This window comes from Spea bombifrons, chromosome 7 (genome assembly GCF_027358695.1).
Source record: "Spea bombifrons isolate aSpeBom1 chromosome 7, aSpeBom1.2.pri, whole genome shotgun sequence".
Lineage (NCBI taxonomy): Eukaryota > Metazoa > Chordata > Amphibia > Anura > Pelobatidae > Spea > Spea bombifrons.
In genome coordinates, this window is record NC_071093.1 from 5,645,920 (window position 1) to 5,671,533 (window position 25,614).

The window sequence follows — 25,614 nt, forward strand, 5'->3', positions numbered from 1 at the left end:
TTATTTGTTAATTGGCAACACTGTTTTGTCTTAGTTCTATATGGTAATTTTCGAATAAACACAATACGTTCCTACAAGACCCATCGATAGAAGCAGATGCAGTGATATGAAAATGGCAACCCTGATACATTGTATTTATCAATGTATTATCACAGAAGCACCGCCGGTGAAGCACTGAACACGCTTTGTTCACTTTATAGCTTTTTTCCCCCCTTTTAAAGGTCTTTAATCCTCAGTTCACCTCTTTCTAACAGCGAGCATTAAAGATTTATGCTACGCTTTCCAGTGCCACACCTGAATATAGATTACTTAAAAGGGCTGTAAATAATTCATATCTATGAGTACATTCCCATTACACACGGACAATGTAACTTAATATACTGTTATATACCGTAATAAAAGACTACGGATTGTTGACTGTATACAGTGGTCGTGGGATAGGGAACTGACTGATAGAAAAAGCAGGAGCAGAACGTAAGGCCCCGCTATTACTATATATGGGACAGATATAAAGATATCTATATATCTATATATAGATATATAGATATATAGATAAATAAATAGATAGGACTAAACAACAACATAAGGCCCCGCTATTACCGTATTTGGGGCAGATATATTAAGATATATATACAGATATATAGGTAGGACTAACAAACACGTATTGTCTTTCTGTCATCAGACAGATAAACTGTGGCTGCAGATTTTGGCTTCATAGATGTTGCTGTTTTTGGGACCATCCAAAAGGATTCATTGATCTATCCATTCGATCCCACTGTTATCTACTCAATGAGCAGGCCAACCAAAGAGTGAGGTCATCACTCTTTGGCCATCACTCTTGGTTTGGGTGATTCTGTAAGCCCTTGGGCCAAATCAAGTCCCAGGTTCCCTCTGTTTCATGAACTTCCTTTTTAAAGGTGCTGTTCCACTTAGACAAAACATTAATGACACAATATTGCCCCACAAAATTTAGGTTTCTTTGCTTTTATCTTTTTAATGTAGAGAGAGAATATTAAAACTGAGTTCCAAACATTTAAATGTAACATCTGTTGATCCTACCTGGGAATTCGGTAGGTTTGGCCCAGTCTCTGGGTGAAGTATTGCTTCTCCAGGTCTCAAGATCACTTTTCTCATCTACCTGCCTACTTTCCTTCCTATCCAAGACTCTATGGGCTACCCACACCTCTATGTGCGGCAAGACCTTTCTCATATAGGGTTAGCCCAACTTACATGGCCAACTAGACCCCTCCACATGAAGCCGATCCTCCAGAAGTGGAAGAGCACTGGCAGTCTGCCCAGCTAAACCTAATGATTACATTTATTTAAAAAAAGGTGAAAATATATAATACTTTCCAAACTATAATTTAAAGCACTTAGACTAAAATGGAGTTTCAACTATTTTACATTAAATGTAAAATGGCACATAATATTAATTATAAATGAGTGAGATTACATTTACAAAGTCACATGAGATCATGATTTTAAAAAGGAATAATTTAAAAGCTGAATTCAAAAAAAAAATGCAGAATTAGAAAAGAAGGCCAACATAAACTTGGGGGGGGAAAAAACATGCTGTGAATAAAAGTCTGTTAGATCTTAAAATAAGAAACATATTAAATAATGCATCGTTTTATTTCTTGGGTTCATTTGCATACATTTAAGAGAATATTTATTTATCTGAACTTAATTTGATATACTGCGGAACTAGAATTTAAAAAAAATAGCGTACAATTTTGTTTTCAATTTGGTATTTCGGAAAAATATTCTGTTGCATATTGACTACTTATACCTAATCATCTGATTCAATATGATCGGCTTCTTAAGCCAGGTTGGAAAGGGCTGAATGGAACGAAGCACCCCTGCCTTGCTTCAGGCTACGCAGGTTGGCCCAAACTCCGTCGGGGAGCAGATGGTAAGCCAATGCTTATAGTCACACTTACCTTCCTTGCTAAATCCATAATCCTTTACTGGACATACAGCCAAGCCGGGCTTGGAGGCAGAAAGGAGGTTACAATCTGGACGTGTATATCGACTGCCAGAAAAAAAGAAAGAACTCCGAATTTTCCAATGCTTAACAAGTTACAGGTTTTGTTCCAAAGCCAGTGCTACATTTTTTAAAGTAATTAAGACATGATCAAAATTGTTCACGCCATATTAATAAACAATACAAGAGTAGACGATAATATAAAAGATAAAGCAAAGATAACAAAAATAAATCTTTATTAACCCCTTAATGACAAAGCCCGTACATGTACGGGCTCAAAATGCATTGTTTTCAATGGGTTTAGGGACCGCCCATTGTCCTTAAGGGGTTAAAGGAATAGAACGCTGATAGAAACAAGCAGATAGCAAATAAATCGCGAGTTTAGGATCGAGTACAAAATAAACAGATCTTCGGTGTTGTTGCTGATATCGTATTTTCCCTTATGTGCTTATTGTGCAAATAACCCGTCGGAGAAATAGATATATCAAAATGTAAATAATTTCATCGAAAATATAAACAATTGTATCTAAAAAATCAAAAGTGATTGCATATAAAAAAAAAATACAAAAAAATCCACAACAAACATACTATTCACACAGAGTACATAATGTGGGCATCTGAATTCTGTTCACAGATAAAGCGTGTGTGAAACTCCATCTGTTGAAGTAAATATTAGATTATTGGAACAAGTGTATACTGTATAAAGACTCCCGTCTCGGTGTAAGATGTCCCCGGAAACGGAGCGATTGTGCTGCTGCTATAAAAATAGCTAAATATGTAAATGATCTAAAAAAAAAAAAAAGGGAAAAAGCGCGAAGAAGGCAACTTTTTAACACTCCGAGAACCGCGCGGGCGAAACGGCCCTTTTTTGCTGTGTGTTGCTCGGCCGCTGGTGCTCAGAGGGTTAAAGTGCTGCATTTTTGGAGTTAAGAAACTGAAATTGCATTAATTAAAATGTGATGTTTGTTTCTTTAAGTGGAAGGCCTGTCTTCGGAGAGATGTAGCTTAGAGCTCCTTTTTTTTTTTTTTAGATAACTAATTGTACAGAAGAAACAGCTGCCAACATTCTACCACCATGTGGCAACATTTTGACACCCCAAGGATTGCCAAAGCTATTATATTATGAGATGCAAACTTTGGTTTTAATTGCTGTAGATACCACAAATACTGTAAGAATGCCTAAAAAAAAACTGTAATACTGTCATCTACTCCTTGACCCAATGCTGTATTTTTGGGGGGAGATTTAATAGAGTTCTGTGTTTCTTTACGGAAATATATTGATTCATTTCTACAGTTATTAGAATGCTGTAAGATATTTCAAGATTAAATCAAATAGCTTAAAAGGACAACGTGTCATATATCCAGGATGGTGTGAAGGATTCTCATGAGGAATGACCTGGAAGGCGGGTGTCATACTCATTATCTAAAAGGTTTTTTGTGTTACGTTAACCCATTTTGGAGAATTAACGTATTTAGTCCTCCTGCCATAGTCATATTAGGAAGCCATGTATGTGTCCAAAGCTCTATTCTGTTGGCGACACGTATGTAAACTTATAAACACATACCCTCTTGAATGCATACATCCACACGTGAGCACACTCTTACCTTGATATGTTCATAAATTAATGGGCATACGTATATCAATGTACACATGGAGGGCCAATGACTCGGAATAGAACATGGCCCTTGCACTTTAAGGGCAATGATTGGATTTGTATGACCACGTTATGTTTTTATATTCATGTTACCGTGTGTGTCCAGCCTGGGTAGCTACACTGCACGGCCCAATCGGCTGCTGTAGTGGCAGAAAGGGTAAGTATGGGTGCTATTATCCAGTGGTTTGTTGGGTGTCCCTGGTCTGCCTGGTGGCCAGAAGGAGACTTCTAAGGCTGGTGGTCAACAACGGCTACACTTGAAAAATGCAGAAATACAGTTATAGTGAAAATTCTACAACGCTTACAAGTCCTTGACCAATGGGTGGGCACCAACATTGTTCATTGTAAATATTTTAAGTATGTTCTATGGACCGTCAGAAATCTTGGCACGGACACTGGTGTCCTTGTACATATACTTTACCTATCCCGGGGCCCTTGACTTTTGCAACTTAAGAGTGAAACGTTTTGGGATACCGGTGTGAAAGCCGAAGCAGACGATTGGAAGTTGAGTTTAACCCCTTAAGGACAATGGGTTGTCCATAAACCCATTAAAAACAATGCATTGCGAGCCCGTACACGTACAGACTTTGTCATTAAGGGGTTAATTCTAAGACCTAACAATAGAATGATTGAAAGTAAAATAAGAATCATTTTTAAACAGTGCTATGTTTGCAGATATGAACCTTTGCCATTACACTCCCATTGATGATGAATCTATCAGTCTCACTCATCACCAAACTTGAATAAAACAAACATGAAATATTAAGAACAGCTGAAAGCAGCCCTTACCTTTGAGAGTTTAACGAAGGCTATTATGATTATTCAACGATACGCTAGCGTTTTAGGCACTTGGTTGCATTATTCTATTTCAAATGTCTTAAAATACACTGGCGTGTCTGTTTAATCACAAAAAAAATATTTATGTAAAAATACATATATTAATGTGGAAAACTCAGTTGTCTCCAATGACAGGAGTTCCAAGTGATTTTTGTTTAAAAAGAAAGTTTTCTCCCAGAAGTATTAGAGAAAATATATAAATAATAGAGAAATCAGTGTTTATTTAAATCTCATATTCCATATTTAATGGTTAATCAGGCGATTACATTATAGAATATATATATTTTAGTAAGTAGTATGTACAGTATAGATGTGCTAAACAACTGTGCTCTTCCATATTTTACTGCAAAAGTACATCTTGAGACAAATTCGCCATGCGCGACCTCCAGTGAAGAGAATCATTCTCATTTTTTTTTAGTACGAAAGAACCCATAAGCACTCTGGCTCCCCCTTCAGGACACGATTCAAACTACATGTTCAAGCCGGTTAAATAGGTGTGAAAGATGGATGAGAATTGACTGTTAGTTCTTTAAGAAGATCTGCAAAAAAAAAGTGGGTAATAAAAGTGTCGGAGAAAAAGAAAAAAATGGATATATTTGAAATTAAAGATGGCACTGATTTCATGTGATCGCAACGGAGTGGCCAGCAGAGTCCTTCACACCGGCATGTACCTGGTGCGCCCGACGGCTGTTATCTCATGCCTCCCAACTGTCCTGCTTTACGTGGGAGAGTCTCAATTTTACCATTCTATCCCGATGTCCCGCGAGGTAGAGCTCGATTGGCGTCAATCACGCCGCCCCGATTTCACTCTCGGGTGTCTGCTGCCATTTAGAGCTCCGTAAAAATTGGGTGGTATTTTATCTTTCATGTGAGCATAACTTGCTTTCTTTGTCTCTTTAGTATATTACTAACACTTTTAACGCTTGCTACTTACTTATTTTATCATTATTCAGCACGCTAGCATTACAGACGTAAAAAATATATTCCCGCGCAAGCATTACTCATAATTATTTATTTTTGAGTCTTAGATATGAGTTTTTTAAATGGAAGTCGATTTTTAATCCAAATCGTCGTATTTGTAAGCGGAATGGAAATGAAATCCCATTTTGTCCCGAACATTCCGTACGGACGCCGACATCACCGACGTATTAAAAGCACTCAGGTACCTCTTAGTTATTTAAAAGTAGCTTTGTTGGAGATTGAATATTTCGATGGTTCACTTGAGCCTTAAAATATAAAAGAGATATGAGACCATATCTGACACCATCAGGCATATTATATTAAAATTTATGAACAACTTCATCAAAAACCACTTTCCCCTTCCCTGCGTGGAGACAGATTTCGTCTGACATAAACGTTACATGCCTGGTTGCAGCTTCAGATTAATGCGAGGGCCCCGGCGATTGCTTTTAGACGTTATTTTTATGAAATAATACCTGTCATCTGCTGCCTGATCCTAGAAAAGGGGGCAGGTTTTTCAGGTCATCCTACCATCTGTCAGCGGAAAAAAGCTCATCTGTCCCTACGCGTTACCACCTGATCGGTGCTAACAGCCCGCAAAGGGATTCTGGTTTCATTGGCCCAGTGGGAGCCGGCGAGCGAAAGACTACACGAGGACATCACCTGTGATTCCGAGATTTAATTATCGCTCCAGTGATGAAGATACGCTCACAGATTGCGAGGGTTTTTATAGCTCGTCTCTTCTCCGCATATGCTCCGTCTTATGAAGCTCTACAGGTCCTTCCCCTAGCGTTCTAGCAGCAAAAATAAATAAAGAGGCAAATATTCAAATAGGTATATTCGGAGGTGCTTGCGCATAGTTAAAATCTGATAATATTATTTGTAATATTTTAATATTAATATAATATTATGGCAGAGAGGAAGACAATCTAAAAATATTTTTTAATTCATTTTTTATTTTTTACGTTTTTTTTTCCCGGTCAGGATTTGCGTCGGAGACAGGGTTGATACAATCATCGATGTACGCGTTTAATCAAATTATATGTTCTGTACAGCAAGGTGAGCTGTAGTTTTGGGGGGGGCATCTTCAAAAATGGCGGAAAGTATCATATTGTACACTGCGGGAATATTACTTTCATCAAGATTTCGGAGAGGTCTTTGTCTCTTAGGACTTCTTCTAGCGAGCTATTCTGGTTCTCTGGCTTGGCATTGAGTATGCGCAAAGTATATGCTTAATGCGCATCACACTCAGTAGACCATGGAGAGTGGTGGCAGTTGGGGGGGGTTACCATATTTTTATATATATATTTAACAGTTAGGTTTAAAAAAAAGCTGGCATGACTGTTCTTTTGAAAATCAATCTCCATATGCGCCATGTCCCATATGTCTATAAAATGCTGATGTCCCTGCATATGGCTGTGCCTGCATGTACACGGCAAACATTACCTAGATCTGTCATCTACATCTGTCTAGACAAGACAGCCAGTCTTTTCTTTCACGTTCACATTATAATATTTAACCGGTTTATGGTTGAAAATAGAAAATAAACAGCTCTTTATACAATGTTTAATTATCATTACAAAAAAAGATCATTCTCACTCTGTGCCCTTTAATATTTAACTTAAATCAAGAACTAGAGTTCCATCAGGTTCAAGCTTGGGATCCTTTTTCTTGATATTTTGATCATTTTTATCTGATTGTCTCAATTTTATTCATACAATACCTTTTTAATTTTTTAGATAATTGGAAAAAAAATTAAAAAACTAAACAAAACAAACAAAAAAAAGCAGATGGTAACGCAGGAACTCGCAGCCATATGCTCCAGTTCCCATCTAGGAAGTGATTGCTGGGTACGGATCGGTTTCAGTAGAGAATCCACACCAGGCTGTCTGATTAGCAGTTACTACGTAGCCATTATATTGACCCTCATTAGAAACAGCTGAGCGAACATTTCCTTTAATAAGGACACGATAACCCAGGTGGCAAAAGGGTTCTGGTGCCCAGAGCTGGTGCAATTTTAATGATGTTAGCTACCATGGAAGGTCACGTCGCAGTCTAGTGTAGTAATGCCCATTGCTGTTATAGAATCTCTCAGGGAAAAGATCCGTCACGTATGTTTCTGCTTCACTACATCTCACACAACTTGAAGAAGCTGATCTTTGCTACAACGAACAACAACGTTTCACATAAGGTTCCGTGGCAGAGGACTTTTTACACGTCAGGAGCCATCTCAAGTGAGAACTTAGGTCCAGGGAGCGGTGGGAGCCCTAAAATCCCAGTGAAAGAATTGCCAGAGAATCTACACCCCAAAGATATGTGTCCGAGAAGCTCAAGGAAGCTTGTCCATGCAAGTTCATAACTGTAACGTGATTCGTGAAGGTTCCTGGCAGTAGAACTCTACTGATCTCTTTGACCGGGCGTTCATACCGGCTCAGCCTTTAGATCTGCGTTTTGACTCTCAGCTTGAGGTAGTAACTGCGTCGAGATACCTGGGGTCTACCCAAAGACTTATGGTAACGTGCGAGGTACCCCGTACGGTATAAAGAAAGGTAAAACAGAGAGAATTCCCTTGACAATAGTACGGATCCAGCATAACATCAATAACATGTAGCAAAGTTAATATAAGTCTGGGCATTTTTTACTTCAAAGCGGCTTAGGCAGTATGTGACATTAATTCCCTCCTGTACAACAAAAAATGTACTCGATAATCATCAAGCTGAGGCAAGGATTTAGGGCTAGAACAGCAGATTTCCTCACAGATTACAGGCTAAAACCTGGTTTCTTGGGATAAAACAGGATAATTAACTCCAGCGAAATATGTTAGGTTTGCTGCTTCGTTCTTCTGTGTTTTAGTTCTTTACAACAACAAAAAAAAAAGAAGATGTGAGTAAAATCACATATAGAGACCGTATTAACGGTAATTCTGACCCATCAGCTAGTGGAGGCCGTGCCATACCCCATCACTCTCAGCCACCTCAGCTATAGGATGGTGATGATGATGATTTATCAATAAGGATTGCAGTTCCCAAGAGGCTGTGAAATATAATACAGGAGGTAAAGGGATTTAAAGATATAAAACAAAACGTACCAAGAGAGTATGTGGATAAGTGGAACAGCTCCCCAGCAGAAGTGGTAGAGTGTAATACAGTGAGGGAAGTTAAACATGCATGGCATAGACAGAGTATGATGGAGCTATATAAACTAATAATAATAATAATAATAATAATAATAATAAATCCATTAATTATTAATTATATTGTTTCTTTTTAACTATTTTATGTTCTTCACTTTTCAAATACTCTTTCCGTTCAGCGCTTCGTTATCTAGTATTCTTGCGCATGTTGTCTATCCAGTAAAGCCATATAGGTAAGATTTTAATGCTGAGCATGTGTGGATGTGGCTTTTATTAAACTCCTACAGAAATAACAGATTAATTGGAGGCTGATTCACTCTTGAACAGGCGTAAAAGACAGAAGGACCTTATCACATTTTGTTCTGTTATCCAGACTCTTAGCATCTCAGGTTGGCAAGAGGATCTCAGATGGAACATTTGAAGAACTAGCAGATAGAATGACAGGTGCAAAGCGTTTTTACCGTCTACCCGATATTAATTATGTTATTTGTCTCTGAACCGGAGCCTACTACCTAAGAAATATTAAGAAATGAATAAATCAGCGGCCATACATTTTTGTCAACCCCCATCACCCTCATCCACAGAACCTTAAGATCTTATCCTTTGATCGCAGCATGGTATGTTTGGTGCTTGATATCCCTGCTTGAAAGCAGATGACTCAATTAAGTGCATCTTTGAATAATAACAAGGCAAGGTTTCCATGTTGCCCGGTATTTGACCCATTTGGGTAAAACATTTGGTGAGTCATTACATAAAATCTGCATGACGGGCTATTAAAGGGTTAATACATTGAAAACAAGCTAGCGCTGTTGTCTGCTTACCAACGTCCTAAAAATATTGCAAGCATCGCAACATGATCACGCGAAGCGTACCTCTCGACACCAGTGACCTAATCCATCCGTAAAACATCACAAGTGGGAACAAAGTTTTCATTTCTAGTTATTTAAAAATAATTCTACGTAGTCTTTAAATTAATTCTACTACAGCCAGCGGTATAATCTGACTAGGTTTAGGACGGCAGGTCTAGGCGGTACGGCAGCCCCCTCAAAACACGAAGCCTATCGCTCTCCAGGGCAATCAGGCTCCATGCAGCACCACTGTTTAGCAGGACGGTTAACATGGAGGACATTGACCTCCTCAGCTGGTCCACTAGCACCATGGAAGGCCTCCATAGTTCACTTCCGCCCAACGTCGCACGTCCCTAAAGTGAGAGCGCTGGGAGATGACATCATATCGGCACTCAGATGTAAGGAAGGGAATGCGCAGGGGGCGGCTGGTGGCGTTGCCCCTGGTTACGCCTAGGACAGCACCAAAGATAAATGTGCCTCCTAAAGTGATGATGGCCATCAGAAAGGAATATTTCCTTTTGGAGACGGACAGTCTTGAGTTTTATTTTCTCTTGTTCCTACTAGAAAGGCATGTCATATGCATGTAATAGAAAGGCATGTAATATGTAAGATCGCTTCGGTATAAATACATGTTTGCATGTTTTGTTGAATAACACGCACATTCTAATCCCTACCATTGATGGCAACGCTCTTTTGGGACTCATTTTTGACAAATTACATAACTTTGGGGGTTTTACAGTAACAGCATTGATTAAAAATTAAACTTCTTAGATTAGTTGTTTTTGTTTTTTTCCATGATGAACTTATAGCGCTCAATTTCTTGACGATTTCGCCCTTGATTGGGAACCAATTACCTGTCTAATAGAACAACTTCTATACAGGTTTCTAGTGAATGCTTCCACATAAACATTACTTTCATATGGTAGTATTACATCATTATGAATTTCATTTTCTATACAATTATCATTGATTGTGTGCGGTATATGAAAAAGGAAACTAATATTGATTAGCACAAGCATCTTCCCCCCCCCAAAAAAGTAGGTTAAATAATATAATTACTTATATTTCAATGAATTTACTTAAGAATTGACATTCTATACTTGAACTCACTTCCTTCCTGTTTTTCCTATTTAGCACATTGTACTCTATCTCCGCCATTAAGATTACGAGGAACCCTTTGGCAAGAGATATTTGTGTAAAAAAAAAGTAAACTTTTCACATGAGAAAAACTGCATTTTTTTTTTGCAGATCAGACGATCATTAAATGTGAAACATTTAACATTTGCGTTTTGAGTAATTGGCTTTTTTTTTTTTAAATAATAAGGTGCTTGTTATGTGGATAGGTCTGACGTTATATTCCAGGAATCCATATGCCATACAGACAGTGCTGAGGAAAGATATTCACAGGCATGTCACAGATTGGACTAATGCAAGCCAAAATCCAAAGTGCCATGGCTTTAACAATAGCACCAGATTTACTGTCACGGCTGCAATCTGTGCTGTATCGCAGACAGAAGGAGAACTTTTGGTAGGTAACACCTCGGTGTTTTTTAAAATCTTTTTGGCAACTTATCACTAATCATTATTTTCTGTGTGACTGTCATTTCATACAACAAAGCTAGAACCAACAGTGATGAAGATATCCGTATTAACTCAGAAACTATCTATTTATTCATCTACTCTGCTGCGTTAAAGTAAATTAGGTTCTATGCAATATTTTTTTATTATTATTACCATATATATAAAAAAAATTCTAAGAAAATCAATGAGATTATATAGAAAACTACAAATTATATATATATATATATATATATATATATTAACAGTATAGGATTACTTATGGCAACAGCACAGGGTTAGGGAAGAAAAGAAGCTCTGGCACTTTAAGGCCAGTGGCTGCTAAATTACATATGTATGGATGCAGGCTATACTCTGGCAGTGTGTGGCCGCCTTTATCCAGCCAGTGGCTACACACTGAAGAACGGCAGTAGAGGTTAGTACGCCGCACCATGAGCCCACCAGCCCACCAGACATTTGGCGGATTGCCAGATGGCCAGTCCTGGCCGGATTCCCACATTGATCGATTTGGCAAGTATTGGATTGTTACCTAGAATCAGGTTTATGGGACCCAGCCTGTCAGATGTAGGACCATATCACAAGGTTCCATTGTCATTTTAGAGGTTCCTCATACAGCATTTTAAAGTAGAGCAGCAAGCAAGGGTCCTCAGAAAGTTTTTCTCTGATTGAGTTTTTGTATCATTCAGGCATCTTTACATTCCTTCCAGACGTCAGATCCAAGGGGGTGGCAGATCCTCTGCCGCATGAACAGGGGTAGATCTCCCTATTGGGTGATCGGGCTACTCAGAGTGTCAGTCCTTCATGGGTTGATAGGTGTCTAGATGGCACAGCCTCCATAATGAAATTAACCCCCGAACTCTGCATCCTTAAAATCCAGCGTGATGGGGTATGACATCATATCATGCCGCTTGGCATAGAGCATGGTGGTTGGAGGTTAGTGGTTGTGGAGTAGTCTGGGCCATGGGTCATGCCTAAGCCAACGCTCACCCGAGGAACATCTTTCAGTAGAATTGTTAAAATTGGTCAAGGTAGTAATTCTACCCCCTCTGAATGTCAATAAATCAAGAAGATGTGTGATACTATGGAATCTTGCTACTAGTATTGCTATGGAAACCAGACTCTGAATCGTAAATTCTACCACCAATGGAATCTATTGGTAATAAAGATGATGAGGAATGATTGATATTCCAGCTTTGTAGAACTTTTGGGTAGCAGCAATGGACCAAGTTGACTTTAAATTGTTCTGTGGCCACTGTACATGTATTAATAAATGTCCTTGGAACGATCGCCTGATATCTGCTCCAGTGAATATATTTCCTCTGGACAAATAACATTCAATCCTTGTTAAAAAAAAAGAAAAATATGTATATATACACACTATTCTAATGTTACAGTTTATATTTTTTGTATTGAAATGAAAATACAACATTTATGCTTTGTTTGGCAAAATAAAAGGCAAAAAATGACTGTGATTATATTGTTAAGTCCCATTCTGCTATTTCTTAACTTATTCTGAATTCATTTGATATTAAATGTGATTTTGCTGGAAAGCTAAACAAAGAATGTTGTTTCTTGTTTGACACTTAAGGTAATTTGTACGGCTCTGTTTTTAGTAGGATTCAATTTGTTGAAAACAATACATTTTAAGGCATTTCCAGCAATGGATACTCTGTATATACATCCTTGCGATCTTAGACACCTCTAAGGGTTATACGAGTCGTCTCTTCTATATGTGGGTGAGCTGCAGGCTCTTTTTCTTGGGTTTTCGAGCATTAATTATCTCTCTGCAAAATCAAAACTTAATAAAATAACTCTTTGCTTATATCCTCCCAACATATGGTTTGAGATTCTGTTACCAGAGATAAAGCTTTGTTTTTTTAATGTCAGTTTTTTAATGTTACAGAATTGGTATTTGACTATTAGAGTGAAACCTATCAATCGGTGTCTTAAAGGGACAGTATTGTCTTTTTTTCTGTAGGCAAACAGTAGTGTCTCAGTGGAAGGAACAATGGCTCATTCAGAAACACCATTTTATTGCCCACTTCTTGGGCAACAGTCATATAAAAAATGACTGTTCTTTTAAGGTGGCTTCTGAGCTTACTTTGTCTGCGGATCTATTATCTGGTGGATAAGCTCTTTCCAATAAATGTTGGGATCACGTGGAAGTTTAACTCCCACCCAACGCATCTACTGGCTTGGTGTTCTAGTAGGGCTACCTGAAAATCTATAACATTATATATAACTTACACATTTAAGTCTGCTTCTTCTTCAGAAGTTTAATTCACTGAAGTTTATTATCAAATGCTTACACTTGAACCACCAAAATGCGCAAGGGAAGGAGATCCATGTCTTTCAAGCACAAATCATTCGTTTCTTCTCACTCCTTTTTCTATTCACTGAAATAGACTTCTGAGTGAACTGCATGGTTCACAAATATGTGTTTCAATTCATGGTTCTTTTCTTTTTAATAAGCTCAGGTTCAGAAGCTTGAGAGGTGGAATGGTATATCACCAATTAAAAGGATAAGGTTGGACAAGCCAGCCGATGGTCCATGTGGTCAAGTCCAACCCAGGCTTTGCTTGTGAGTCATGCATGAGCTGGAAATAGAAATAAACTGTTTCAAGCATCTATAAAAATGTCTTTGAGGACCAACTATTTAATGAGCGATATGGCTTGAGGCAGCTTGTCCTTCTCCATTCTTCACAGGCCCAAGCTGAGCCAGTCATTGGGTTCAAACTTGGCTCAAGCCAACGGCACCTCGCCTAGCTCTACGAAGGTTACACAACATCGTTGCAGCAGCACATTGTTAGTCATCGGCCTCATGACCCTTCCAATTTTTTTATTATGTGCTAATGTTTGATTTCTCGGAAACCTTTCATAGGACAACTTTCCCATTTTAGACCCATTAGAGTGTCCCTGTGGATTCCAACCTTCATTATTTACACATATCTATTTGCTTTTTCCCAAATCCGGTTTTGGACCCTATTTGGCAAAACAAATTTACTTACTTTTTTACAATCCTTAAATTCGTCTCCAATATCTGGGTAACAAATCATAAATACTTTATCATGAGATATTACTTACATTTCATGGGCTCAAAATGGACATAGATACACAAGATATACGTGTAAAGCTATAGAGTGGAGATCTTTGCTTGACAACGTTCCTGTCTCCAAATAGAATGTGCGTGATTATTGGAATGTGTTAGAATTCTCGAGCTCTTATGTCTCATCATTTCTGGATTTCCTCTTTTTTTTTTCCTCTGCTGCTAACATTACTTAAATGTACTAATATTTTCAGTTTTAGAACTCATTTGCTGTAAATATATTATTACGATCATGAGCCAAAAAAAGCATTCCAAATATATTGCTCTTGTTTTGTATCAAACAGGTTTTGCTGGGTGTTTCTGCTTAATACCACATACTGTTTTGTTTGAATATATGCAATGATCTCTTGCCTTGTACGTATGATGCGCGCATTCATTTGTGATTGCAAATTAAATGTTTATTTTTAGTTATAAAACAATTGCTAATGGAACCCTTTGCATATCTTAATGTATTCATTAATATTCCACTTTCTAATGATTTTAAGCCAAATGTAACTTTTCTGTGCCATCAACGGAATAATGTGGATAAATTACAATTTTGCTAAGAGGACACATTTTCAATTTTCAAAATTATTTTCGCCTTAATAAAAATATTTAATCCAGGGCTACCCCAAAACGATACTCAAGGGCCACAAAGAAAACAATGTATGAGGCTTATATTATAGAAATGCCATATCGTTGATTATATGTTAATTAGAGAGCCCCTAAAATTTTAGCAAATTTGGGATTTTTTTAAAAAAAAACAGATTTAGATTCATCATTAGGATGAATCGTCGTACAGAAGAATTAATTTAAAACACTGACGTGATCATTCTCTGACAGATGCGGGAATATAATACATAATGAGATGGCAACGATTACATCTGTGTTACTGTTGTCTGAAATCTGTTTAAATGAAAGAAAAAAAAGAAATTCTTACCAGGATGTCTTAGAAATCCCAAAATACAAGTTCCGTGATAGAGGGCTGGCTTATTTCAAACAAGACGATAGTTGAGATGCTGATTAACTTTTAAGTACAATTCTCGATAAATTTCTGTCTATCAAAAAGTGACAAATGACACTTTGAAACCTGGATCTAATGCAAATACGTCTGTGCCGGCAGAAAGTTAGCAGGTGTTCTAATTAGTGCAAGAAGACAAGAAACAATTTTTTTGAATGCATTTTTAATGCTTGTAATTGGGGGGGAGAAAATATCTACTGTTGCACGGAGATATAGTTTTTTTTTTCCAGGTGGCAGGAGTAAAAGATTTATTAATGCAAAATGTATATGAATATTAGCAATCTGTAGTAAAACCTGCTTTTTGGAGATGATTGACTGTAATGAGAGTTGGGATGCTAATAATACCTTAGAAAGGCTATCCAGTTTTACACGTAGCACTTATGAAGTCTCCTTAAAGCCTTCAAGGTATTATTTATTATTAAATGATGAATATTGGAGAATAAGAGAAATAAAAATTTTAATAAACTTGGTCAACCAAAACCCAATGGCCATTAAAACAATGTCCCCGCGTAATTCAATGTATTGACCCTTGGCATGATCCAGGCCAATGTCTCCTGCTGCCCCCTCCAAGGCCGCCATCTTTTCTGCTTTAAGTCATGGAGCACCAGTATATGACATGCCGAGCCGACATGTACACCATAGTTCACACGGACTGTAACCGGCACATTGAGCACCGGCACAGCTTTCCCAGGTTCTCCATAATTTCCTTGGCATGACATCGCTGGAAATCAGCACTGATTAATATTATGATTTTCTAAGCCCCCCCAACCAACAAAATGTTGACCTTTCCAAAGATCTGGAACATCAACTTACCTTCAATTATTCCTAAAGGTGAAATGTTCTGTGTTTTGGCAACCTGTATTTTAATGTTCTCCATTGAAGAGATCTTTATATCTTTGGAACAAAAAACAAAGAAGCTTTTGGGAAGAGGCTGTGATTTGACAGTCCCATATTATCTTGGTTTCTATAATAGATTAGAGTGTATATAAATATGTAAGCGCCAATTAAAAAAATGGTTCCCTAGTGTCTTATACTTCACATAACTTCTGAAGACTGCTATTAATGTCTTTTGGAAAAACCCCAGGCATAGATGCCGATGTATTTGTTTTAAATGCAAACTTTTTACAAACTTTCACGACAAATGTAGATATATGTATATTTTTAATTAATAACATGTTTTACAGCATTTGTTAAATTGATTTTTTTTTAACTACGCCATATTTGTAACATTTTAATGTAGTGTTTTACATTTTGTTTGTCTTCCCGTTTCACATTACACATATAAATCTAAATCAGATATTTTATTTAAGACAGGAATATATTTGATTAAAAATGTAAATTTGATTACTAAATGATTTTAGGTATGCCTTAAATGGTATATCTGATCTTCCTATTATTTAATTAAAACAAGGTAAGAAATAAAAATTTAAAAAAAAATAAATTAGCCTATAAGTTATAGGCAGTCGTCCCATGTTTTCTAATTATTTTTGAGGTTATATTCCAAACATACCAGTTAGATACTGACGTGAATGAAAGATGGCTGCATATTAATGTCATCCTATTGGATTGACTGCGGTGACAATGTGTGAGTTTTATGCATAAACACTATTTTTGTCTCAATGTTACTATGTAATATTTTTTATCTCCATAATATATATTTTTTTAATTATTTAAATTTAATAAAAGCAAAATAAAAAATAAAATAAAAAAGTAACTATGTTGTCAAGTCACAACCTGACAATTTAATAGCCATGGCACAAAATCAGTGTATCAACTACAGCTTTTTATTTTTATTTTTTTAAAATGCCTCTCACGCTAGCATTTTTCTAAAATAAAAAAATGTAATTTTATACAATATTTTCAAAGTAAATATGTAGATGAATAAAAAAAAAGAAAAGAAAGAAAATTAACATAAGTTCTAATCAACGCAAAAATACAGCAGCTGGTGCATAGGCAGACTTGAATGGAAATGCATGTTATTATGTGTATTGTACTATAATATGTGAAACGTACGTAAAAACACTTGTGTTTTAATGTTTTTTTTGATTTAGCAATTTTCTGTTCCTTTAAAGGTCGCCAAATAACAGGGCATACGATTTTCTGTAAATAATCCAACTTTTTTTGTCAATTTCTCCATTCTCTCCATTGCTTTTTCAAGTGCCTCTGAAAGAGAAAGATTGTATCGCCTCTGGTAACTGCGAGCGGGCGATTCGACAGCAGTGATTTGCTCGGTAAAATACTTTGTAGCACCGTAGGTATTTATAATAGTGCCAGTTAAGCCGTGGTGGTATTAATTGAAAAAGAGACGATGTTGGCAAACTTATCAGGGGTGTCCACTACCCTTTTAAATTGCATAATAGGATCTTTCACATCCAACTGAAAAATCACGGAAAACACGCAGCGAAAACCTTGATTTAACATCTCATTAACATTTAATTGGAAAAAAAAAAAGACGTTTTTAAACTAATAGAAATAGTTCGAAGACTTATTAATGTGAGGTTCGGGTAAAATCATCCTTCTGCTTCGAGCTAGTGGATAATATTAACTGAACCATATCAGTAAACATTAATCCGCATCTTATAATCATCCCAACAACCACTAACTGCATGGAAATATATATTTTTCACTGTTGCTGAAAAGTGGTATTTTTGTGCATGAGACGTCAAGCTTAAAAAGGCATGCAGGAAATATACAGAATATAGAAAAGCATTGATTTTCAAATGTTATTACATATATTCTTATATATATATATATATATATATATATATATATATATATATATATATATATATATATATATATAAAGATTTTTTGTGGAAAACAGGTACTCAGGCTGGTTTGTACCGTAGCAAAGATCTAAAGGGTTAACCCTCTGAAACAAATACATGGTTTGCAATGCTTCAATAGTTCAGGCACACTGTATTTTCTGCAAAGTGTTCCTTGTCATTTGGCACTTGAAGTGTTAAAAGTAACTACGGTGTATTTATGAAATACAGAAGAGAATATCGCATGACATGCCTTGCTACTTAATGCGTAGGAGCACAAGGGGTTAAATGGGTCCGAATGCCAATACTTTGCAAGTGTATCTATATTATCTCAAATGAAGGATCAATTAATAGGGAGTAGACATTAAAATTGAACATGTGCATTAAATCACGGCGGCAAACGTTGTGGTATCCTGTAACATTCATAGCGTATTCCTGCTACACGCACACTTTTCGGAAGTTAGTTAATTTTTCGGGTTATAAAGTGTGAAAAGACCAACATTTTAAAAAGCAAAAATTAAAAAAATGAATTTAACATATTAAAATTTAAGAAAAATGTAAACCTGGTGTGAGGGGGTTGATAGGGGCCACGCGGTACGCTTGTCTTAGTTGTCATTTGGTCTACGACTGTCCCAGATTCCAATGCAAAACTAGGCATTGATCGTTGGATGCCCCATGAAGAATCTTCAGGATTTGGCCATTCCACCTGATAAACTGTATTATTTATTGGCTGGGTTGGTCTTATTGTTTCCCATCAGCTTTGTTTTACATATGAAGATACTTCTCATGACCTTGGTTCTGAAGATGGTAACCTGACCATCGTTCCATCCTTCTTTCCAACTGGATACATTGTATTTCCCAAGCTGATCATTCTTTGTAGGTAGAAAACATAAAATGCCTTTTCTACACGTTCATAAACTATTGCAACATATAGCCAATGTCTACCAACACACGTCTTAATATCCCGATTTGGGGCAATCATTAAAACCCAGTGATCAATGTTCATAAACTGAGGACATACTTGCTCCTACAGAAGAAGGAAGGACATTTGGGAGGCACTCATGATGGCTGTTGCACTATAGTAAGAGCTCCTGATGAATAACTTGGAAGTCAAAGATTAAAGTAGTTATACCTAGCAGAATAATTTTGAAGGCTATAGATGTTCTAAGACCAAGATGACCTACCTACCAAAGCCAAAATAACACAGTCAGATACCACATTATATGTTTAATAACATCATAATTGAGACAAAGAGCATAAGTAAATGTGACTCGGAACACAATCTTATCAATGATTTTAAGGTAATCAATGATATAATGATTCATCAAAACAGTTGATGTCAGAAACAAAACACAACTCTTCATTCAATCCACTCTTTTAGTCACAGTGTTACCATATAGGAGTTCTTCAAACTGGGTCAAAAGATACTTGTGGCTTGGTGGCCCCAGGGCTCCCACTTTGCCTTCATGGTGCTAAAAATATGGATCACATGGCTGAGCGTGTAAGCATACAACAGGGTCTTCAGTGTATTAGATCTATCTATCTATCTATCTATCTATCTATCTATCTATCTATCTATCTATCTATCTATCTATCATCTATCACTCTATCTATTCATCCAGGTCCACAGAATATAGTTATAAAGGTTTTTTCTGTGGAGCTGGATAGATAGATAGATAGATAGATAGATAGATAGATAGATAGATAGATAGATAGATAGATAGATAGATGGATGGATGGATGGATAGATAGATAGATAGATAGATAGATAGATAGATAGATAGATAGATAGATAGATAGATAGATAGATAGATGGATAGATAGATAGATAATTGGATAGATAGATAGATAGATAGATAGATAGATAGATAGATAGATAGATAGATAGATAGATAGATAGATGGTTGGACGGGTAGATAGACAGATGTACATATACGGCTAATGAACCTCTAGTTTTACGATAAACTAGAAATACATTAAGCTTTTGCCCCCAGAACTAGCAATCTACACAGTAAATGGCCGATAAAATATAGCTGGGAAGGAGCATAGCAAGACCCTCTGGTACTAAAGTGGTTAATTTTGTATAAACCAGCTGCAGCTACGACGAAATGCCCAATTCAAACATACGTGCTTTGTTCTTCTGATTCTCCTTCTAATTATTTATTTGCATTATCTGCTTATTTACGCCGTTTTGTGCCTTGAATGCAGCGCGCACCAAGAAAAGCTTTCAAACCCGATCTAAGTAAAGCAGATGGGGATGCAGATCCAGACTGACAGCTCCGTGATTTCTCCCGTATAGTGAAATTCACTTAGTTATATGTCTGCGGCTTCCACAATGTGTTCTCACAAGCGAAAGGCAGACTCCTAGCGCTCGCCTCTATCAACATTGATTCAGTGGGAAAATATTTACACTCATTTTTACTTATAGATCATTTAAGCCTGTGATCATAAATCGTTCAGTCGCCGACTAAACTCAAAGCTAATGTCCTCCAGTGATGTCTTTCCCGAGGGGTGCTGGAAAGTTGATAGCACAATCACAAATATGCTTTAGCAAACCCTTCCAAGAGTCATTTATCTAAGAACCCATAGAGTCGATATATAAAAGTGAGCTAAGAAACGTACGCACTTAGAAAAAAAAGGATTTACCAGCCAAAGAAAGGCTCTAGAAGAGCTTGAACGTGAAAGACAACCAACGCAGGCAAATAAAGTCAATTACCATATGTAATTAAGAAGTGGATGTTTTTAAACTGTAGAGAGCAGTAGTAGTCTTTAAAAGCTGCCTTGGCTTGTTACGCCAAAGATAACAGTCAAGGAAAGAGAATGGATCTTGGAAAACGTTGAAAAGAAATTATCCACGATCCTTCAGATTAAAGTGCTCCGTTTAACTCTTTTATCCATTAACAATACACTGGCCCGTGAAAAAAACATTTTTTTAAAAAATATATATAAAAATATTTGGAATTAGACTTCATATATATTTGTTTTAATCTGGAATAAAAATAAATGTTTTTTTTTTCTGTTTTTTTTTTAGCCGTGTGATCGATATAATGAATCTACCCGAGTAGCACAAAGCACAAAGTTTAATTGTGGCTTTTTTTTTTTTAAGAGGTCACCATTACGAACCATTTTATGTTATGGTTATTTCAGTACTGGGAGTTTAAATGTATATTATAATGAATGTTTTTTTTTTCATCCTTTGTAAATTTAAGCTAAAACTGAACTGAAAAAAAAGTGAAACAATAATGATCCGTCCAATATTTATCAAATAATTATGATTTTTATATGCAAATTAATTATTTCTAATTTTAATGGTTCTTTTTGCATATTGAGCCACAAGGTGGCACATGGTTTGTGCTGCCTTTGCCTAAAGCTATATATACAGCACTTATATATACTATTTTATGATTTATATATATATATATATATATATATATATATATATCAATTTTGTGAAGCAACTATTTCGGAAATGCGGTCAGAATTAATAAATAATTAACTGATCCAGATGAAGACAAACAAACAAACAAAAAATGTATTTTAAGGAGAAAAACTGTAATGGCTTTAAGAGTGGTTAGAGGGTGCCCCGATGGGCCATCTGAAACACTGGGCAAATGCTTTATAGGCATCTTGGCCAACATCGCTCCATACCCAATATGTCTCTCCAGTGGCTGCGCATATCCAGCCATTGGCCGCCATGTCATCCCCAGTCCAGCCCTGACTACCTGGACCATTATTTAGGTTAAAATGTATTTAATTCATCTATATATATATATATATATATATATTAAAAAAGGAACAACCTTCCTCACCTCTGTAACTACAGTGCATTCACAAGCTTTACAGCCTTCACTGAGAAGGATACACTAGAAGCGTCAATAATTATAAATTGTATTTATTATAATAATTGTAAATGTAAATATTATATTTAGACTTATAATAAATAATGCTACACTATTCGTTTCACTGTTATACTTAAAAAAAAAAAAAACTATAACGAGCATATCAAACTGTCCCTAATCGGTCCCGTACAACCTGGCCAATGAAGAATCCATATATAAGTTCTTTAATGTGCATTTTTTAGCTCTAAAAAATAAAATTCAAATGACTTGGCACTGCCAATCACTGCGATCAATGGTAAGCGATGTCTGCGCAGGCACAAGGGGTGTCTTTTTAGAGCCACTAGAAATGAGCCGGTGCTGGAGGTGGCTGGTGGTACGTACAACGCGCATGAGCACCGGCAAGCTAGAGATGCATTACACTAAACACATCTCTTGCAAGCCAAAGAGCAGGGGAATAGTCTAACTTAAAAGTTGGGGTTCTGATGAATCCACCCACGAGAAAATCTTGACTTAAAGGGGTCACTCAGCTATCATACGCATCGAAGGCTATATGATGGTAAGAGTACGCCTTTAATTCCTAACGTGAATATATTTTCTAACTGAGATATTAGAAGAATAAGGTCATCCACCTCGCATTTTAATAAACACACTGCACCGTTTTAATTTGTCTTTAGAATGTAGGTGTAATGTAGCAGAAGCTTGACAATCATGACATCTGACAAATGCAAGGACATAATGAAAGGACTTACTGTTAGCATCGGTTAGCACTTTATACATTCATTTCCATAATTCAGGATGATGGATGCCCAGTGGCTGTGCTCCATGCCAACCGAACTGATAAAATCCGCAATTAATTGGATGAGCTGTAAGATCGCCGAAGTGATGCTCCAGGTAATCTAAAACTACCATGCGCGCTTATCCCACGTGCAGAACTATTGGTGTTACATGGTATTCTCAAATCAATAGTTGGCATTTTTTTTGGACAGATATGTTGCATTTCTCTTATTCTCCCCAAGATTTGCTATAAGAAACATAATCTGGAAATGGGGAATTACAATTGAAAAATCGATTCCTGACGCCCACTGGAAAATGGTCCATGCAGTTAAAAAAAAGACCATCAATGCATGGGAAACTTTTTGGATTTTCAAATTTTTATCCAATATGGGCCCATCAGTACAGGACCTTAATGCCTTGGGGTTTGGATCGGGTGGCCTAAAGAAGGCACGGGCATCTATAACAGGTCTTCTTCATTTTGTTTGCATTGCCTGGTAATACGGGTCGACCAGGGTATGAAGTCATGAGCGTCTACTCTGCAGCAGACCATGACAGAACTCACCATGAGGACGCACACAAACACATGACTTTTTACTCCCCTGTAAGAACTAGAATTGTAAAGTGTCAGGTGGGGTCTGCTGGTATCTCTGGGATGTCCCCAAGGACCATTAGCATGCGCACCATCTCACAATAGGGTCATGAATCTCATGCAAACCAATACGAGGTGAGAAATGGTGAATTCTGCTTTTCATTACTTATTTCCCTCCAAATGCTGTTTGTTTTGGCCGTACCCTGGTAAATTCATTTTTGGCCATATTTATCTAAACTTTTACCATTTGGCAAACTAACCGGCGAATTATGGGTGGTTTTCGTAGGCTTTGGTTGGAGCTCCCATGGACGGTTATCATAAAATGAACTAACCAAAAGAGCTACCGATTCCACATATATGTTATAGGTGGCAAAATTAGCATTAGTGGTGGATCCTTGTATATGGTATAAGAGATTATTGGCATTCTTCTAGGAATCTACTGCCATCTTTCCGTCCTATTATAGAAGTCCACGCAAACCATTTCTTATAATGGAAAGATCGACATAATACCCACAGAATCAAACAACTGGGACGTTTCCCCATATTTGTGTTTTCGTTCACAAAGTAAACTTATGACTGCATTTAAACTTGTTGTTCTACAACAATGTTCTGTTCTTGAAGGAAAATCGTTCACCCTAAATATGATGCCAAAAATGTCTTTAAATGTATTTTATTGAGCATCAGATTTATGATCGTATTAGTTTAAATGCAGTTTTATTGTCAACTTGGCAATAAAAAAAAGCTTTTTTTTATTATATATTTGTGTATTAACATATTTTCCACGACATGCTCAGTTCCACTAATATTACTTGTGCACTTATCGTAGCGCATAAAATATAGACTGACATTTGGATCTAGATGAAGAAATGTAGAGTACTAAATGAAGGTATTTATGTGCATTTAATTCAAGATCCAAAGTCATATTGGGGGAGAAGAGGTTAATGTAGGTTTTGCGCAGGCAGATCAGGGTAATTCATAGCCCAAGCACTGGAACAGTAACCTCCTCTTCGGGGTCGATGGTCCTCATGGTACCCTTGTGTTTGCATGCAGAAACTTCATCGTGCTGATAGGGCTTTGGCTACACTCGGTTGTGTAAAAGTTGTATAAAAAAAAACTTTAAAGCACGACAACCCCTGGCATCGAACCTGGCATCGACTCCCAGAGAAAAATGTTTCATTTTAAGATACTTTTTTGCATTACAAAGGTTTAAAATTGTAATACGTGGAAATATTTGCCTGTAGAAGGTGTCTTAAAATATACCCAATTTTATTTATTATTTAAATTCTACTTATTAAAAACAGAGATTTGGAAAGGAAATTAAAAGTCAGCGGTAATGTTTTGGGAACTGTTACGTATCTTGATCAGTTATTTGTTCTACCCTATAAGCCAAATTAGCAGTTATTAAGGGCCCCTAATGGTCTACAGGCTCCTTAGTTAATCAATAAAACATCATCAATATAGGGAAGACCAACGACGTAAATTCTCCGATGGCTAGATAGTATTCTCACAGTTCACGTGTAAAATGGAGTATATTTGGAGTAAAATCACTCCGAAGTATGAAAATGCTTGAAAATTTGAACTTTTGATTAAAAAAATAAATCTAACTTACTTTTAAAGTAAATTCCTACAACTTTTGTTATCACGGACATAATAGAATTATCACGCTTGTGTTGGTAATGGATAAGAAGGAACTCAGTTATGCGAAATGTTCTTTTTAGATCACAACTTCATCGGGAAACGAGTTCCTCCTTCAGTCAGACGAAGACGTTGCTATAGTGGAATGGTTTGAAGCTATCAAAAACACAATCGACAGTTTGGTATGTATTCATTTATTATAAAATACTGATGTTTCTCAAGTTTAGTATGTTTTGTTTAGCTTTTTTTGACAGCTAAATGACGGATATGCAGAAAAAATAAATACACGAGAAGGATCGACAATTCAATTATTACATCTCGATTATTTGGATTTCAACAGATATTTATTTGAATTTTTTTTTGCAACGATGTAGGCTCTATAGGCATTCCCATATTTATGTATTTTCTTGGAAAATAGAGCATTTGCCCATAGAGCGTTCAGGAAACGAAACGTCAAAATGAATTTTAATGAACCTGATTGTCGCAGTTTATGTTTTATTGTGGCTTCTCATTGGAAGCTAAAATATATCGCTGCCAATATTAAGCAGGATAGTGGCCAGAACATAAAACGGGAAGAAGCTGGTAAACACCATACTGACGTTCTAATGCCAATGTTACAAAAAAAATATATGCGCCAGAGAGGTGATATAACTTCTGAAGCTTATCTTAACACACAAACAATATTCTTACGTTATAAATAACTTGAACGTATCTAATTAACATTGGAAAGAAATAAAAATCATACCTGGGACCTCTTCCAGAGTGTCACGCTAAAGTGATGCTTACCTGGAGATGTTACACAAATACACCTTAACAGATCTATCATTTTATTATTTCCTAGAAAGGTTAAATCACATAAGAAAAATATAACAGAAATGTTTGTAAAGTCTTTTTTTTCACTATACATGTGC

General features: G+C 36.6%; 1 protein-coding gene across 1 annotated transcript in view; it reads left to right on the forward strand.

The window, feature by feature from the left end:
• The window catches only part of ARHGAP15 (Rho GTPase activating protein 15), a 179,376-nt gene that overhangs the window by 62,659 nt on the left and 91,103 nt on the right, over window positions 1-25,614 (forward strand). Inside the window, exon 8 of the mRNA XM_053472318.1 lies at window positions 24,787-24,885. Coding sequence (XP_053328293.1) covers window positions 24,787-24,885 — 99 coding nt within the window. The remainder of the gene's footprint in view (window positions 1-24,786; window positions 24,886-25,614) is intronic.